This window comes from Oryzias latipes, chromosome 8 (genome assembly GCF_053564925.1).
Source record: "Oryzias latipes strain Hd-rR chromosome 8, Olatipes_Hd-rR_3.1".
Taxonomy (NCBI): Eukaryota; Metazoa; Chordata; class Actinopteri; order Beloniformes; family Adrianichthyidae; genus Oryzias; species Oryzias latipes.
In genome coordinates, this window is record NC_136244.1 from 9683980 (window position 1) to 9701786 (window position 17807).

The 17807-nt window shown below is 42.5% G+C and overlaps 1 protein-coding gene and 1 long non-coding RNA gene across 3 annotated transcripts in view; one reads left to right on the forward strand and one right to left on the reverse strand.

Annotated features, from left to right (window-relative positions):
* prkcbb (protein kinase C, beta b) overlaps positions 1-17807 on the reverse strand; it is a 306409-nt gene that overhangs the window by 42161 nt on the left and 246441 nt on the right. Inside the window, exons 16-17 of one of the 2 annotated variants that reach the window (XM_023957696.2) lie at positions 13683-13823; positions 9467-10583 (exon numbers count right to left, since the gene is read on the reverse strand). In XM_023957696.2, coding sequence (XP_023813464.1) covers positions 10407-10583; positions 13683-13823 — 318 coding nt within the window. In that variant the 3' untranslated portion in view covers positions 9467-10406. Of the gene's footprint in view, positions 1-9466; positions 10584-13682; positions 13824-17807 lie in introns of those variants that run through there. The other variant, XM_023957697.2, reaches the window with a different exon arrangement.
* The window catches only part of LOC110014724 (uncharacterized), a 50460-nt gene continuing 40160 nt past the window's right edge, over positions 7508-17807 (forward strand). Inside the window, exon 1 of the long non-coding RNA XR_002289721.3 lies at positions 7508-7639. This is a non-coding gene — a long non-coding RNA (uncharacterized LOC110014724). The remainder of the gene's footprint in view (positions 7640-17807) is intronic.

Consider the following 17807-nt stretch of genomic DNA (forward strand, 5'->3'; position numbering starts at 1 on the left):
ACGTCGTCCAAATAGGCCACACTACAGTGGTCACATACCTGCAGCACCCTGTCCATCAGCCGTTGGAACGTGGCTGGTGCTCCATGCAGACCGAAAGACATCACTGTAAACTGAAACAGTCCAGCAGGTGTTTAAAACGCCGTATATGGTTGACAGGTGTTGCTGAGAGGTACTTGCCAGTAACCCTTGCATAGGTCGAGAGTGGTGATGAAATTGGCAGCCCCAATCTTCTCCAGCAGATCGTCAATTCTCGGCATTGGATATGCATCGAACTCCGTTCAGTTTCCTGAAGTCGACGCATGTCCTCAGTGAGTCATCTTTCTTGGGAACGATCACCACCAGACTGCACCACTCGGAGTTGGAAGGCACAATGACCCCTAGCTCCAGCATCTTCTTCACCTCATCATTCAGCCTTCCCACCAACTTCTGTGGTACCGGATAAGGTCGTTGCCGGATTAGTTGTCCATCCTTGAGCCGTATGGTATGGCTGATGAGTGTGGTTTTTCCTGGCTGTGCAGAAAAAAGAGATGGCAATTTATGAAATAAGTCCAATATCTGTGTAGTCTGTTCAGGGGGTAAATGTGACAAAGACGAAGGGGTTGAGTGTGTCAGTGCCTCCAGATCACAGTCCAAGTCTTCTTCAGCCTTCACAGCTCTGACCAGCAAAGACTTCTCTGTAGGATGGTTAGCACCTTCCTTCCACTCTTTGAGTAGATTCACGTGATAAGTTTGCCTGTCTTTCTTCTTGTCAGGATGGTGCACCTCATAGGTGACAGGCCCCATCCTGCGAAGAATAGTTAATGGCCCTTGCCACTTTGCCAGGAGTTTGCTGGTAGAAGAAGGGAGAAGCAGCAGAACCTTCTGACCTGGTTGGAGTTCACGATGACGGGCCTGCTGGTCGTACCACGTCTTCCAGCTCCTTTGGGCTTCTTGTTGGTTGATTTCTGCCTCTTCCCTGTACCTTGCCAACCGTTCTGTCATCTCCAGGACAAACTGGATCACACCCCTTTCTGAGGTCTCAGTGGGTTTGGTCTCCCAGCACTTCTTGAGGAGATCCAGTGGGCCTTGGACATCCCAGCCATTGAGGAGTTCAAATGGTGAGAAGCCTGTTGAAGCTTGCGGGACTTCCCTGTAAGCAAACAGTAGAAATGGCAGCCAGTCCTGGCCCGTTAGAATTTCATCAGGTATTCCTACTCTGAAGAAAATTTAATTAACGCTCTCATGACTGCAGGAGCTGTAATGGTCCGCAGGGCAAAAGCTTCTAGGAACCGTGTAGCATAATCACCGACCACCAGAATGTACTTGTGACCACTACTGCTCTTAGGTAAAGGTCCAACAATGTCTGTGGCTATTCTCCTGAACGGAGTGGAAATGATAGGAAGTGTGTGCAGTAATGCTCTGTCTGACAGTTTTCTGGCCAGAAGAAACGTGAACTAACCCGAAGATATGTTTTGTGACGACCCAGGTGACACGCCCATGGAAGTGTGTGAGCTAATTGCATGGCGAGTGGCCTGCAGGTGGTTGGAACAACTAACCATAGGTGTTCACCATCAGCTGCATACAGAACATCATCAACAACAATAAACCGCAGATTTCCCAAACATTTCTCACTTTCTGTCAAGTTTGATCTTCACTTTGTAAAGCTGAAATGTCAGCTGGTATATTGAATTTTCTGCTGTGATTGGGATCTCAGGATACGGCAACTTAAGTTTTTTTCAAACCGTCTTTGATGACGGGACTTTTTTGGCATTTCTTTGCCCCCATCAAAGAAACTGTCATCCATGTGTGGAAGACTTTGCATCCCAGCTTTAGCCTGAGCTCTAGTAAGTATGGGTGCTGAGACATGAACAGCTAGCTCAGCATTAGCTTTAGATGTTTCAGTAGCCTCATTTAATCAAATCAACAGGCAGGTTCTCTACCACCCCAACAGTCAAAAGATATAATTGTTCATTTATGGTCACAGTTACATCCGCTTTGGGTACAAATGTTTGTCATCATGTACACACACATTTGTTTGCCTGCCATAATCAAGTCCACCAAAAGGGATTAAACTCTGTTTGACCAAAGAAACAAACAAACGCTTTCTGGGTCTTTGGTCGGGCCTGAAGAACCAACAGAGGCACCAGGATCCACCTCCTCTTCCTCCGTAAATGAATGGGACGATGGAGGGACTGTGTCTGATGTTGAATCCATCTCCTTCTTCTGGGAATGCAGACCTTTGCGTCTCACCTTTTTGTGGCCAGCCTTCTGCATATCCCACTTCTGACACCAATTTGTCGTGGGTCCCGCAAGGAAATAAAGGCAGAGGCGCCAAGGTGAAATGTATTCTTGTTTTTAATACAAGAACAGAGCACATCCACTGCTCCACAAAGGCTGCATCAACATATGTCTCTCCACTCTGACACTCTACGGTGCACTCTGACACTCTACTCCAACTACTCCACACTGACACCTGTAACAGGTCCTCTTTTAAATGATAAGCCCCTCCTCCTGGGTTTTGCTCTCCATCAGTCCAAAGACAAAATAAAAGAGTCTTACATTGCTTCAAAAACATAAATAAACATACAGAAATAAACAGTTTAATTCAAAGAAACATTCTGTGTTATGTACAGATAAATCCTCCTTAAAAATAAAATACAGACACTGACCGATGCGTCACATGACCCGGTGTGTCGATGATTACTTTCGGGTTACTTCCGCGTAACAAATGGAGCTAATGATGGCGTCATGTGTGCTGTGTGTAAATGTATGCGTGAGGATAAACAGTCGGCAAACCCAGTGTGCACCCAGGGCTACCTGCAGGGGAATAGGGACGGAGAGAAAACGGTGAGTTACAAGAAATGACGTGTTTGCGGGTCCGTGCGTGCGCGTCAATGCGCACGTGGGTGTGTGTGCGAGCGTGTGCATGTGTATGTGCGAGCGCAGCGGCAATCCGACGGTGCTACACCGTCACAGTGGTGTGAACATAGTATTGGTGGTATTTCCAGTGTCACCAAGTCCAAACAGAAAAAACATCATAAGAGCTAAAAGGTGAGCCATTGGGCCAGAATGTGAATATTTTAACATTTCACAGCAGGAGGAAAATGGGGCAAAAGGTTAGTACTCACCTCTGGCAGAAATCAAACCAGCTATATACTGTGACCAATTTAGTTCTCTTAAATGGTCAAAAATATGGTTAAACTATGATTGACAACATTCATTATTACCTATATTTTGGGTTATTAGGCTATAAGGATATTCTAATAAAAAAAATAAAATAAACCAACAATATTTTCCGCACTCTATGGTGAACCTAAAAACTAACTTTTTTTTTCAAAAAGCAAAAGTGTGCCTTATAATCAAGAGCGCCTTATATATGGATTCATTCTAGTTGTTCTTACTGATGTTGAAACGATCTTGAGAGGTAGACTGCGCTCTGTCAAAATGTTAGGCTGGGTGTTAATGTGAATATGCGCTCAGAGTGTATCACAGGGGATACCCCCCCACCCACTCCACCCTCCCACCACTGAACCTTGTGTACCGTGTTGCTTGTATGAATATGTGCTTTTATGTTTAAACTGTTTTATTTTTCTCTTGTATTTACACATTGTATCACAGTGTTGAAATATGACTTTTTTTTGTCACCAATGCCCCCCCCCCCCCCATTCGTAACCCATCTACTGCAGAGGGTGCATCTGCATGACAATAAAAGGATTCTGATTCTGATATGCAACATGGCTAGTATGTAGCAGTGTCGGAGGGCTTTCTTACATGTTACGAACAAGGTTGGGAGTTAGCGTCGGGTATTATGCCAAAGTAATATTTTAAGATAGAATAGTCACAGTAACATTTGTTTAGGTGGTATCTGTATGTTTTTTTTCATGTTACTAACAAGATTAAGAATTAGTGTAGTTACAGTAACATTTGTTTTAGCGCTATCAATCTGATTTTTATGTGTTCCAAAGAAAGTTGGGAGTTACAGGTATTGTGAATAGGGTATCGGAACTAATAGTACTGACATGGCTAATGTAGCAAGTTCTAGAATTACTGTGAACGCAGTTGATAAAGTCTGACTGACAGACCTATCTCTAACTATTTTGACTTGCTTAATGCACCTTGTAGTTCGGTGTGCCTTACACATGAGATAAGTTCGAAATAGACCAGTCATTGACGGTGCTCCTTTTTATCCGGTGGGCTATATGACATGGAAAATACAGTACTTGTTATTTTTATGGATTAAAAAAATATATATATAAACCATTTTTTCTTGACAACAATAAGTACAACACAGTGTCCAGATAATAACTAGCTACGATATTTTAGATTTGTTCTCTGATAAAAAAACGTTTTTATTGTTTTTTAATGTAAAATTCTGCTGACCATAGCTCCCAGTTCTAAGGTGTTCCTATATTTTATTTTTTACATTCATCTGTGATGCACATTTCAATCACTTTTTTCAACAAACAATTTAACAGTAAAGACAGTCAAGTAGTCAATAGACCATCTTTACTTTTCCAAGCAGTTTTACCATGGCAATTGCTTTTTTTTCTTTCATTCCTTATATGAATTAGGTATTTTAGGCCTATTTTTTTCAACAAAGATTTTAAACTGTGGCTAATGACATGCACAACCTTAAGCAAACAGTTTAGTTTTGTGTCCACTGGAACAAATAATCTAAAATTTCTAAATAAAAAAATCCACTCTTTTTGTGTGTGGAGGAGCTGCGTGAACTGCACAACTAAGCCAAGCGCCTTATCTTTCTCGACATGCTTTATTTTTTATTTAGTTGGCTTAAGTCCCTTCAACATATATCATGCAACGTTGGGGTCAACAAACGCAACTGAGATCATACAGGAAGGCAGCTGCACAGCTAAGGAATAGAGATTAATCCAACTGAGTGGGAACTTTCACCGCATCTATAAACACAAGGCCAGGTCACAGGGATGCAAACGTACAATTTAAAACACAATAGAGCATTTTCATTCACAGTTCTCATACATTTAAAACATACATGTGCATTCACACTGTAAAAAAACAAAAGAAAAAGTATTTGCAGAAAGCAAATACTGAGTAGAATAAATGCTTAAATCCAGTAGGGAGAAAAATATCTACAGATACTATTGTTATTGTCATGCAAGGAACACATTCCAGTTCTAGCTAAGTTAAGGAGAAAACGCATGAAAACTATTCTCTATAAATACTGTACAGCACACCTCAGTATTGGGTCCTAACTATAGACGGGCTTGTTTATAGAAGAAAAAGTAAAATCACAACTGTCACAAAAAATATTAAACAAAACATTTTTAAAATCTGTTTTTGTCAATTTGCTTTGTTACTTCAGATATTCCAAATTTCTTATTCAGTCTTTAGAAAACAACTCCAGCAAAACACTTTAAACCAGTTGGAGTTTTAAAATTTAAAAATAATGTAGTGTAAAAAAAGAAAAAGGAAATATATTCTTCTTTTTTCATTTTCAGATCAACTTTTTTCCTAAATAATGCTTTTTTTATTCAGTCAGATTGACTTTTTTGAGTAATATATTTCTTAAATTACCAGATTTGTTTAAATACAATTTTAAAACTTATTGAGTTATTGAAAATTTTCAGTCATAGAAAATACAACAAATAATATTTTAATTTTAAGGTTCTCTTCCAAGATGTATATACGAGGGACTATTAAAGCCACCATAAAAATAAAAACATAAAAAATATTATGAGAATAAAGTTGTAAATTTATATGAAAAAAGTTGTAATTTACAAGAATAAAGTCATACATAAACGAGAAACAAGTTGTCATTTTTTGAGAAAAAAGTCGCAAAAGCCATGCTTTTTTGAAAATATAGGTCAGTTGGTTGTGTAATGTGGATGAATCCACAATACCTCCCAACTTAACCCATCATTGCAGCCATTTATGGCGTTGCCATAAGGTCTTAATCTCTCTTTTTGTGCAATGGGGGGTGTGGGGCCTGGGGGGTCGGCTCTACGAGCAATGGGACCCCTAGGCTGGGGAGACCTGGGCCCAATGCTGGGGGAGCTAGGAGACAGTTGTTTCACCAACCTGGGGCCAGTCAAGCAGCTGTCCCGAACTTACCCTCTTCCTTATATAATCACATATTTGGGTGATGGGGGTGGGCTGTGTCAGTCTTCTGTCCCCTACCCCATCCTTGGTGCGGGGAACCAGGCTCTCTGCAATGGTGGCCGTGTCCCTTGGGTGCTGCCTTCCTGGGCCCGGCTGCCCTCCACCCAGAAAGAGGGTGAGTTCTCTGGCAAGACCATGATCCATGGGATCACATTACCTCTGAGCCCGGGGTTGTCCGTATCCCTGTGGTGCGGGTTCTGGTCCTCTGGTCCAAAATTCCAACAGTGCGTGGGCCTGCTCAGGCCGTCTTTAAAACGCTCTTTGGGGACCCCCACTTCTCTTGGGCGTCTTTCTCCTGGGCAGGAGTGGGCTGCCCCTGCCTTGCTCTCTCCTGGACCGACTGTTGGCTGGCTTGGTGGCTGCCTGGAGTGTGGGGCGGGTCTCCCTTGAAGGACCCTGGCTCATGCCTTGGGTTGGGGTAGGGGGATGCTCAGAACTCCTGGGTGGTGGTTGGCTTCTCATCTAGGGCTGGGGGTGCTCTCCGGGGTCGGGGCACCGATTTGGGCTGGAGCTTGCCCTCTCTGTTTCCCTGTGCCTCCCTGCTCTCTGGCATGGTCCTGGCCTGTTAGGCAGACATGATTGCCCGTTGGGCGGTTTTCCTCTATCTGCTATACCATGCAGGATTTTAGGGGTCTTTGTGAGGGGATGACTGGGCACTCTTCCTATTTTTTTTACATTTCATCATCCACCCCAGAAGAACAGAAACACTCACTCGAGCACTGCTGGTGGCTCACCTTTGCACAAATATTTTGTGTGACGGAAGGAAATGTTTCACATGTGTTGGTCTAAAGGCATAAGAATGCGTGTGTGAATGGTAGTTGTATTGTGTACATGTTGACATGACAATTTTTGGAGCCAGGTGTGTTTGTGACATTTTTTGTGTGTGTTTGGACAGGCCCTGCCCCTTTTAGATTTATTATACATCTAAACCTGTCCTTGTTATCAGAAGTCAGAGCTCTGGTCATCGGTGGGAGCAGTTTCGAGAGTAGTTAAGGCACTTCATCTCCCAGTAACCCCAGTGCTCACTTCCTGGATGCCACACATCTGATTCTCATTCCCCCAATCAACCACAGCATACTTAAGCACTGCACCGAGCTGAGCTAAGAGCGAAGTATTGTTTGTACCACTCTGCCTTCATTATCTAGCGTTATATTTAGACCTGATTTCTGACTCTGTTTGCCTGCCGCCTGCCCTGACTCTCGCCTGGACTTTGGACTCTGGCTGCTTGCATAGACTGGACAAGCGGCTCACTGAGAGCTTTTCATGAGGGCCGCGACGAGGGATTAACCTTGGATAAACACATCGCTCTCAACATCAAACTGGAACTTCTGCTCAAAACCCAGCAGCCACGCAATCCAGCCCCAGGGGCTGCTGGCTGGCTCTAAACATGAGCCCATGCAACTCGGCTTCACCCACCTCTCTCCAGGGGAGAGAGCGAGGCGTATCTGGGAGAACCTCTGCTTCTAATGCGGGCAGCCTGGCCATATTCGCAGCACCTTTCCCAAATCGCTCTGCAGAGCTGGTAAGTGAACCCATGCTCACCTTTACTCTGCCTATCTCCCTACGCTTTGATAACCGCGTAGTGCAATTATTTTGACTCGCGGGCCACATAAAGTTCTAAAATTGGATAGAAGGACCGGACCAGTAGCAGATGCGTGGAGTGAGAAAGAAATAAGATGAAATCTGGATGAAAACATTTGGATTGAAAATTATATTTTAAAACAGAGCATTTTAGAGTTTTCAGGTTAAAACTTTTGTTCTCAATTTCGAGCCAATTGCACCAATAGCTTGATGTACCCTGTGTAAAACTTGGAGAAATGCTGCGTTCATGTGGTGTTTGAATGATAGGAAGAATGAAAAATAACAAACCTTCCAACACCACATGGATGCTGGAGCAGTTCCCCAAACTTTTTCTTGTGAGGGCCACAATAACTCTTTTTTTTAATTTAAACTTATTTTATCTTTCTTTTATTGTACAGCGCTATACTAAAGTTTTAGTAATTCACGATGCTTTTAATAACATAAATAAGACTATTTATGAAATACAAAAATGAACAAATAACTGATTTTCAAAGACAAAGTTAGGAAAAAATATACATTAAAAAGAAAAACCAATAACTAGAGAATCCTCTCCCGACATTTACCCGCTGAGACTTTGAGGGCTGCAGCTACTTACACGTCTCACAGTTTGTGCTAAAACTGAGCAGCTTTGTCCTGCATGTCTGTTTCTCATCCAGTAATAATGAAAAAAGCAAATTTCTACGTCTTCTGCTGCAGCTACGCATATATCTGCGTTACCTTTTCACCAGTACAGTTTCCTCGTTTATTGTAGGAGTTGCGTTTTAAAAATAACCTGTGATAGTGGAAAGTGAGGCAGCATATCTTGATTCCCAGCGCCAGGGGGGGTCAGCTTCTATATCTGGTGGATTGGGAGGGGTATGGCCCAAAGGGATGCTCCTGGGTCGCCACTGACATCCTTGACCCCTCCGTTATCAATGACTTCCACTGGCCAGAACCCAGACCTTGTGGTCAACCTCGGCGTCGGAGCGACCCTCTCTTCAGGAGACACTCGCAGGAGGGGGGCTCTGTCAGATGTCAAAGCTCTGTCTCCCCCTCTGGTCACCGGCGGGAGCAGTCTCCAGAGTACTGACGGCACTTCATCTCCCAGCAACCCCAGCGCTCGCTTCCTGGATGCCACACACCTGACTCACTCAATCAACCACAGCCACAACCACATACTTAAGCACTGCTCTGAGCTGAGTTCAGAGCGAAGCATTGTTTGTGCCACTCTGCCATTATTACCTAGCGTTATATCTTGACCTGATCTCCTGACCCTGTTTGGCGAGTCTCGCCTGGATTTTGACTACCCCTGTCTCCCCTTTGATGATATTTGATATTTGATGCCTGTTATTGACCCCTGCCTCACCATAATTTAGCTTTGTGGACTTTTGGTTGGGCTACTAAACCTGCTGCATTTGGATCCAGTCTGCCCATATTTGTGACACTTGTATTTATTATAAAACAATGTTGGCTCACTCAAAGTATTAGTATTTCCTTAATTTGTGAAATCAATGGTAAAGTAACCACTTACAATGTGCTTTATTTCTCTCAATCTGAAACATGATATTGGTTCTTTTTTGGTAATGTTTTTTTTAGACATGTTTTAGTGTTTGCTTCATAACTTTATTACTTTAATCTTGTAAATTCTCAATTTTTTCAACTTATGAAATAAAAATAAAATATGGACTTCTTAATTGTAATTTCATGACTTTATTCTTGTGCACATTTGAGTTTTCTCATAACGACTATTCTCACAAAATAAAAACTTTTTTTCTGATTACTTTACAACTTTATTTTCGAAAGTTAATTTTTTTGTTTTATGGTGGCCTTAAAGGTCTGTATGTAAAACATTTTCTTTAATCAAATAACTTTAAACATGAACTATTATCTGTGTTTTCAGTATTTTATCTGTTACAAAAATGTGTATGTGTTTCATGTGAAATTCCTGCTTTACCTGTACTCTTTGCCTTTATGTTTATATTTCTTTTGGATGTCAGATATTTCATTTTCTTGTTAAAAGATTATAGGGAAACTACTAAAAAAAAACAATTCATGTCATGCAAAAAAAACAAAAGAAGCATTGTCAAAATACATTTTCAGCTGTGGGTCGAGTTCATGTTCCAATTTAAACAAATACCATAAAATAAAGTGGTTGGATAATTTAAGGTCTATTCACAAAGTAAATGTATAAAATGAAAGGTAAAATTGAAAAAAATTAAAGTCACCCTTGTGATTTTGCATAAACATTGTTTTCGCAAACTTTTTGTTCTCACAACAAGTAACTCAAGCTGTCACCCAAAAATGCAAAAAAATGTTAAAAGCTTCTAGGAACCAGATTTCCATGCATCTTGTTCTTCGTCAGTATTATTCATTGCATCATGCATAATATTGTACAACACACTGTTATAGGAATATTCTGAAAAAAGAAGTTTACCTTAATCCTTGGTAAACTGGATGCTGTTTGATACTGAGCTGAAGCTGTAGATAATGAATGAGCGATTTATCTTTGCTTTTCAGAGTGCTACAGTACAAGCAGTAAGGTTGTTTTATTCTCAATTTGGAGTCAACGCATTGTCCAAGATTCAACAGATTCTATGGTTTTTGAGTTTGGTCACTTGGGACAACATAAGTACTTCCAGGACATTTAAAGGAAACATGCTTGTGGATTTGTGTGGAAAACATTGGGATTTTACAGGCCAAAATCATTGTGTGTGTCTGTGTCCCTGATATCAAGCCTGCTCGGCAGCGGTAGTGGTGGCAGCACTTCCTGGAAACTCCGGGTTGATAAAAGAGAATCCCTGGAACTCGTCTTGGTCCAAATTCTGAATCACTTCCTCATCTGGAGGGGTCAGCACTGGCGGGTGGCGAGTGAAAAATCTGTCAAAGTTCTCCGCTTCCCGTCCACACTGTTGAGGAGGGCGGGGTTAGGGGGGAGGGGAGGGATGGAGCACAAGTAGGGAAGGGAAGGAGGAGTGGGAATGGACAGGAATGGATAGGCGGAGTGGGTGGGGTGGGGTGGGGGTAGAAGGAGAGGAGAACAAAAGAAGGGAATGGAAGGGTGAACCAAGGTGTGAGATGACATAACTTGAAAGTTGTTTCAAATATCAGAACAAGTGCAAGTACTTGGCTGCGCTTGACTTATTGCTCCATCTGCCAAGATCAAAATCAGCAGGAGACAATAATTAAAAAAAAAAAAGCACAGCTCATGTACGCCTCTCTTTTTCAAATATTTGAAGCCTATTCAATCCAAATTTCAAGCACAAACGGTCTCAAACATCCTGGGGCCGTGCACTACACAGCTACAGAGACCCTTCAGATGAAAAAGGGAATTTCTTCCAGTAAAAACTGTGTTTGATTGAAGTCGGGTTAAACTTTTTGAATGATCAACCAAACGCAGGCTCAGAAGAAAGAGATAAATATTAATAAAACTGTAGTAGATTTGCCGAGATTTGACCCAAAAAAAAATGCTTGTGTGCCTAAAGAATTGGGGAAGGGAAATGTTCACATTGGTGTATCAATATTATAGCTGGAACTAAAACATTTTTCTGGTGGTTTACAATTTTGGTCAAGGATATTTTTTGCTTTTAGGTAAACAGTGATAAAATTGACCGTATAAGAGAACTTGACATAGCAACTGTTAAGATCACACATAGAAAATGGCTTACTTCTGGCTACAACAAAATTAAGTCATTTTAGTGCGCATTCTTTTTGGAATATGGATTCTGCCATGTTGGAGCCAGGCTAAAGGATGACATGGGATTTGATTTTCACTACTGACCCCCCCCACTGAGAGTAATCCTGTCCCGTCCCACCCCCCGACCAAAGTTTAAAAAATAATCCAGTTCTGTCCCACTCCTGGTAATCTGACTCCCATTCCCGTTCAAAACGATCCCGCTTCTGTCCCACTCCCTTGCATTTTTGTCTGATACATTTATTTGATTACATCTGACGTTCCTACCAGCTCTCTGAACATAATAGAGTGATCCTTAAGATGTGAACACACTGAACGAAAGATATGTGCAGTAGGATGGAAGTTAGCAAGCTAACAATGAAATTTTTCTGAAAATGTCCCTTACAGGGGCTTTTGAGCTGAGCTAAGCTCTTTTTTTCCTCCATCACAGCACAAACCTTTAATTAACACACAAGGATTCATTATTCTGTGACAACATCACCCAGAGGAATACTACAAACTTATTAAATCTGTGTTATTCAGAAAACTGACGGAAACTGAGCAAGACTGTTTAAGACCCTGGTGGAATATGGTAAATAAGAAATCCACCAGGGTAATAATGCATCTGGAGTTAATTACTGTTGTCACCTCCATATAGAGAGTATGATTTGGCCAAAAAAGAAGAAGAAATAATGCCAAAAAAATATTTGGATAACAAATCAATTGTGAGAGTAAAGAATGATGATCAAACAAGCTAGTTGGTTTTGGGGCTGAACTAAAAGTTGTTTCCTGCAGGATTTTGTAGTGCAGATCCCCAATCAGGTTTGAGACCTCATCCCGGAGCATGCAAATGAACAGACAGACTCAATAAAAACCGTTTGAAAAGAGAGAGAACAAATAAAATGTGCAGATGAGCAGACAGATGGTTTGATGCTTAGCAGATGGATGGGGGACTTTTTTTTTGGGGGGGGGGGGGGGGGTAATGGGGAAACAGACTGATAACTCAATGAATGCAAATAAATTAAGGCATCCACAGTGATGACGTTAAATGAAATGTTAGGGAGCTGCCATTAACACGTGTACCAGTATGCGAACTGGCCGCTAAGGCCTGATTGGTCAAAAGCCAAGAGAGTCTGACAGCATCCATTTTCACAGAGCTGCAGAGGATAATATAGGCTCATCATTCAAATACAAAAACACACTTTTTCTGAAGTTAAAACCTGGTCTTGTTTTTTTTTCAAAAATCCATTTTTACTCATCTGGAAAAAATAAAGAAGTCAGAAAAACAGAAGACGTTTAAAGGACATCATCAAAGAATCAAAGAACAATGCAGAGAAGAAGAGATCAGACAGCATGTCTCAGTAATCCCAACAGAAGACTGCAGAAGACACCTTTCGCACAAAGATGCACAAACGCACGCAGTGCCATCCATGCACAAAAAAAAAAAACTGCAGAGAAAGCTGCTTCCAAAAATATAGAGGATAAACCACTCTGTAGCTTGTGGCTCTTTGCGCTTGTGTACTTATTTTGCCTGTTTACGAGCACAAAGATGACATCACTCTGAATCTAATTTTAGTTATCCTTTGTAACCCTGGTGGCATAGGCCATCAACAACTTTTCTCCACCGTCTTCTGTCCTTAGGGATCCTAGCTCTTTCCAGGTGTGTCTGGTCTGCTTGACGTCAGCCTCCAGGTCCCTTCTCCACATGTTCTGTTCTGTGGTCCCCCCCCCCCCCCCCCCCCCACGGGATTCTACTCCATCGCCTAATGTTGGATGGTCTCTTAGAGTGTGACCTAGCATTATCCATCTCCGTCTTCTGATCTCTTTGTCCACTGGCATGTTTCTAGTTCTGACCAAAAAAAACAAACAAACACACAAAGGCCACTTTTTGTCTAGACCCCCTTTCTCTCCGGAGGTGAAATCGAACAGTTCATTCAGAGTACAGCTGTGCAAAAGCTGTAAATATTATCATTTAAAACCTACTTTGTCTTCCTAATCTAAACCATATTCATCTTCTCTACCACCATTTTTGCGATCAGGACCAGCCCTGAGCTCATGTTTGCACATCTTTAAATGTCATCAACCTACCTGCATCCCATTCAGAAAGAGGAAGAAAGAGGGTGGTATTGTCAGAGTGAAAGGATGGGCAGAGTAATAGAGACAGGGAAAGAAGTTTTAGAAAGATAAAACAAAAAAAGGAGTAAAGTTACACTACAGGTGGGGCCTTCAGAAGGATTTGAACAAATAATGGGAACAAAGATCCTCCATTTTAATTATCTAGGAAAAGCTTTTCCCCATGCACTGCACTCAAATGTGATCTGCACTTCCCACTTACAGCTCTGGGTTTGAATGGTGGCTGCACCTCCTTGTTCTCAAGTTTCTCCCAGTCCATGTAGCGGAAGAAGCTGTGGTCTCGAATATCTCTTTCCCCTTCTGGACCACAGCCCAGGCGTTTCGCCGGATGCTTAGTCATCAGCTGTAAAGAAAAAAAGAGAAGAGGTTTAATAGAATGCCATTGGTGCTAACCTCTGCCTCATCTAAAGTTTCATTTCTTCTTCCTGTCACTGGTCTCTCCTGTTTTTCCTCCCCTCGAAACTCCCATGATGTCCAGTAAAGATTGTGTAGTACAACAAACAAAATGTCTGGAGGGGTTCGCCTAATTTCAGCGTCTGACTTCTGATGCAGGGAGTGAAGGAGGACACTAATAAAAGGTTTCCCCCGGAAACCCTTGAAGTCTGAACACAGGACTAGCAGAAAAAGTAAATTATCTGCAAAGATGAATGTGTTTAATGTGTTTATTATAGTTCCAATCATGCAGAACTTTCAACAACAAAAAAAACGTTAAAAAAATAAAAGTGTGGTGATGAGGTCATCACCGTGGAGTTGAGATGCGTTGATGTGGTTATCGTTGTTCCCCTAATCAAATCAAATGAAGATGTACAACTGCAGCTCAGTCCAGCGGAGTGGCAGCCAGGTTATTATATATATTACTGTGACGGGGGGAGCCAGGAGAGAAAACCCAAGAGTAGAAGAAACGACTCGGATCCAGTTTCCAAAATGAGAAGTCTTTAATGCCAAAATCAAACCGTAAACTGGAGCATAGAATAGGAGACGCTGTGACACAGAATCAAGTACAGCCATAGCTTAAGTAGACCCAAACATAATTAACATAAAATCAGAACACCTGTGACTCTTGCAGAAGACCTCAGGAAGGAGGAGGGACACCAGGCAAGATCACAGCAGAAAGTCAGGCCTTTTCATGACAATTACACACACACACACACACATATACTGATATATATAGATATAGATATCTACACATTGACTCCCTGATTCACACCACCAGGATCTACAGTACTGACATTGGGATGTCATTCGGGTTTGAGAAATGTAGCCGGATGGTGACAAAGGGAACCAAGGTGGTTCACACTAGAGGGGTCTCACTCACAGAATGAACAATAGCAGACAATGAGGAGAGCTACAAGTACCTTGGAATTCCACAAGCAAATGGCAACCAGGAGCAGGCAACAAGGAAAGCTGCAACAACTAAATACCTCCAACGGGTAAGGCAAGTGAGAAGCCAACTCAATGGCAAGAACAAGACCCGGGCAATAAACAGCTATGCACTGCCAGTTATCAGATACCCTGCAGGAACAATAAGATGGCCAAAGGAAGAGATACAGACCACGGATGTTAAGACACGAAAGCTCATGGAGGGTTCCATCCAAAATCCAGCACCCTGAGACTGTATGCTAGCCGCAAGGAAGGAAGCCGAGGACCAGTGAGCGTGGAAGCCACTATCCAGGATGAAACATCCAAGATGCATGATGAAAAAAATCAAGCTCAATGCCCCAACTTACAGTGTGCTCAGTGAATGTTTCAGGCAATGGAGAGCAGAAGATGCAGTGCTGGGAGGACAGATCCTCGTGGCAGGACAAATCCTCATGGGAGGACAAACCCCTTTATGGGATGTACCACCGAACCATAACTGGAAGTGGCTGATATTCAAAAAGTTCTGCCAATGGATAGAAAGGGCTGACCTAAAGAATATACTGTGTGTGTATATATATATATATATATATATATATATATATATATATATATATATATATACACACTTTATATATAAAGTGATTCTGAAAGGTACACGGAACTCTATGAAATCTTTTTTACAAGATCCAAACAAGTTCAGTTGTTATTGTCTATATGCTAACATAGCTAACATGTAGCAGAGTCGAACTGTTTACATGTTATTAACGAGGTTGGGAGTTAGAGTAGTGGCGTTGATTTTTTTTTTTTAACTCTATCAGTCTGATTTTTTAAATGTTTCAAACAAGTTTTGGAGTTACAGGTGATGTGAATATACTCAACGGTTGACATTTCTAACATGGGTGATGTGTAGCCTGTCACAAACAAGTTCTAGACTTTCTGTGAATACACTTGTTAGAGTCTGATTGACAGACTTATCCATGACTCCGTTGTTTCTCTTAAATCCCGACTCCAATCATATTTTGATCTATTCTAAGATCGCTCCCAGTGGTCTTATGCAGTTATCAGGCAAAATCCCAAAACCTATGTCGTTTTTTTAGTTTGCGAGAGCGGGCAGTAGTTCACCAGAAATCTACCTCTGAGTTGTGGGCATGACTGGTGGCACAGAGTAAGCCAGCGGTCATTTCCCATCATCCCTTTGTTTACACTCTCTCCTGCTAGTTTAAAGCCCCTCACGACACCAAGCTTACATTAGCAGTGCAAGAAAAATGGTGAGCAACATCTGAGCTATCCAGCCATAAAGTTTTGAGCCAAATGGGAGGTCAAAACTGAAAAACAAAGACATTAAGAATCTATGAAAGTGGATGTATCGGAACCGGGAGGCTTTGGCCCACCCATTTCAGTTTCTACATCACAACTGTGAGCTTGTTCAAAGGATGTTAACTTAATGCTAATGTTTGAATGAGGCTGGTGTGAACGTAGCATTATAGCTTGGTGTGCCTTAACATGACATAGACCAGGGGTCGGCAACTTTTACCACTCAAAGAGCCAATTGGATCAGTTTCCCATAGAAATAAAAGCACAGGGAGCCGCAACACTAACACAAACACTAACACAAAATCGATAGTTCATTTAGTGAGTTAGTTAGTATTGATTCAAAATGCCGACAGATTACCGTAAATTCCGGACTATAAAGCGCACCCGATTGCAAGCCGCACCCACCCGTTTTCACGTGTTTAACTACTTTTATACATACACAAGCCGCGTCAGAGTACAAGCCGCGCATGTGTTAGCCGACGTTGTCATCCTGACAGATCACGTCCTGAATCCCAGAGTGAGTGTGATTCATTAGCACACTGTGGGTGGAGTCAGCTTTGCCTTTTTTTACTTATTGACAATCTAGGTATCATACATAAAATTACAAACAGTAACCATATAATCAACGTTACATCCCTCAGTTATGATGAGGAAATTTACATCCGCGATTCCCCATTTCCCATGAGTCTTAGGGGCTAAAGGCGGGGCCAACGCCCGGCTCGCCATACTGTTGTACGTGTTTAAGAATGAGCAAGTATCAGCAGTGCATGGAGGGGTGAACGGGAAAAGCTCTCCTTCCGCTTGTGTCGCGGCAGCGTTATGGGAGTAACAGGGCTGGTTAAAAAAACACAATGGTAAAATAAAGCAGCGGCGACTGAAAAGCGCGCGCCTCAGCGCGATTCGCGCACCTCAGTGCGGCGCGTGCGTCAGAAGTTTCCTTCCACAACAAACACTGTTGCTGCGCGGACGCCTCCGCGCTCGCCCCGCGCGCTCCTTGTCTCCCCTTCCTATCAACTCCGACACCTCTGGCCAGGGCGGCTTCAAGGAGGAGCACTCCGTCCCCATTGCGCCGGTGGAAGGAGCAAATCGTTTCTGTGCAGAGCAATCGGACTTAATAGTGTACGTTTTGTGTATGAGGGGCGGATGCGTTGTTAAGTGTGGGAGCCATCAGACTGCCATCAGCCCCGTAGCTCTATAAGAGCAGCAGGAGAAGATTGCTCCAGCTCACACGGAGGCTGTGAGCTTTTCAAAGCAAAATTCCGCTCAGTCCTTAGAAACCGTAAAAACGATCACGTCGATTTGTGTTTCCAGTCGTGTCCCGACAAAATAAAGGCTGATGTTATTCCCACATAGTTACGTGCAGCCAGCCGAGTCACTATGACTCAGAGGTAAATTCACTCCGGAGCATGCGCTGTTCTCTCCGTCACGCAGCTGACCGGCTTTTCCAAACCCGTTGGTGATGGTGGATTTTTTCACGCTGCTTTTAACGATTGCTTTTAACTTGAAAGCTTCATCATATTGTAGCGGCGATCACGTGCACGTTGGGTCTAATGGCACCAAAGGATTCTGGGATGCGGCCGGGCATGCGTGTTTCGTTTTGTTGAACCATGGCTGAAGTGTCTAAGACCTGAAGTGAGGTCCATGCTGTTTGGCT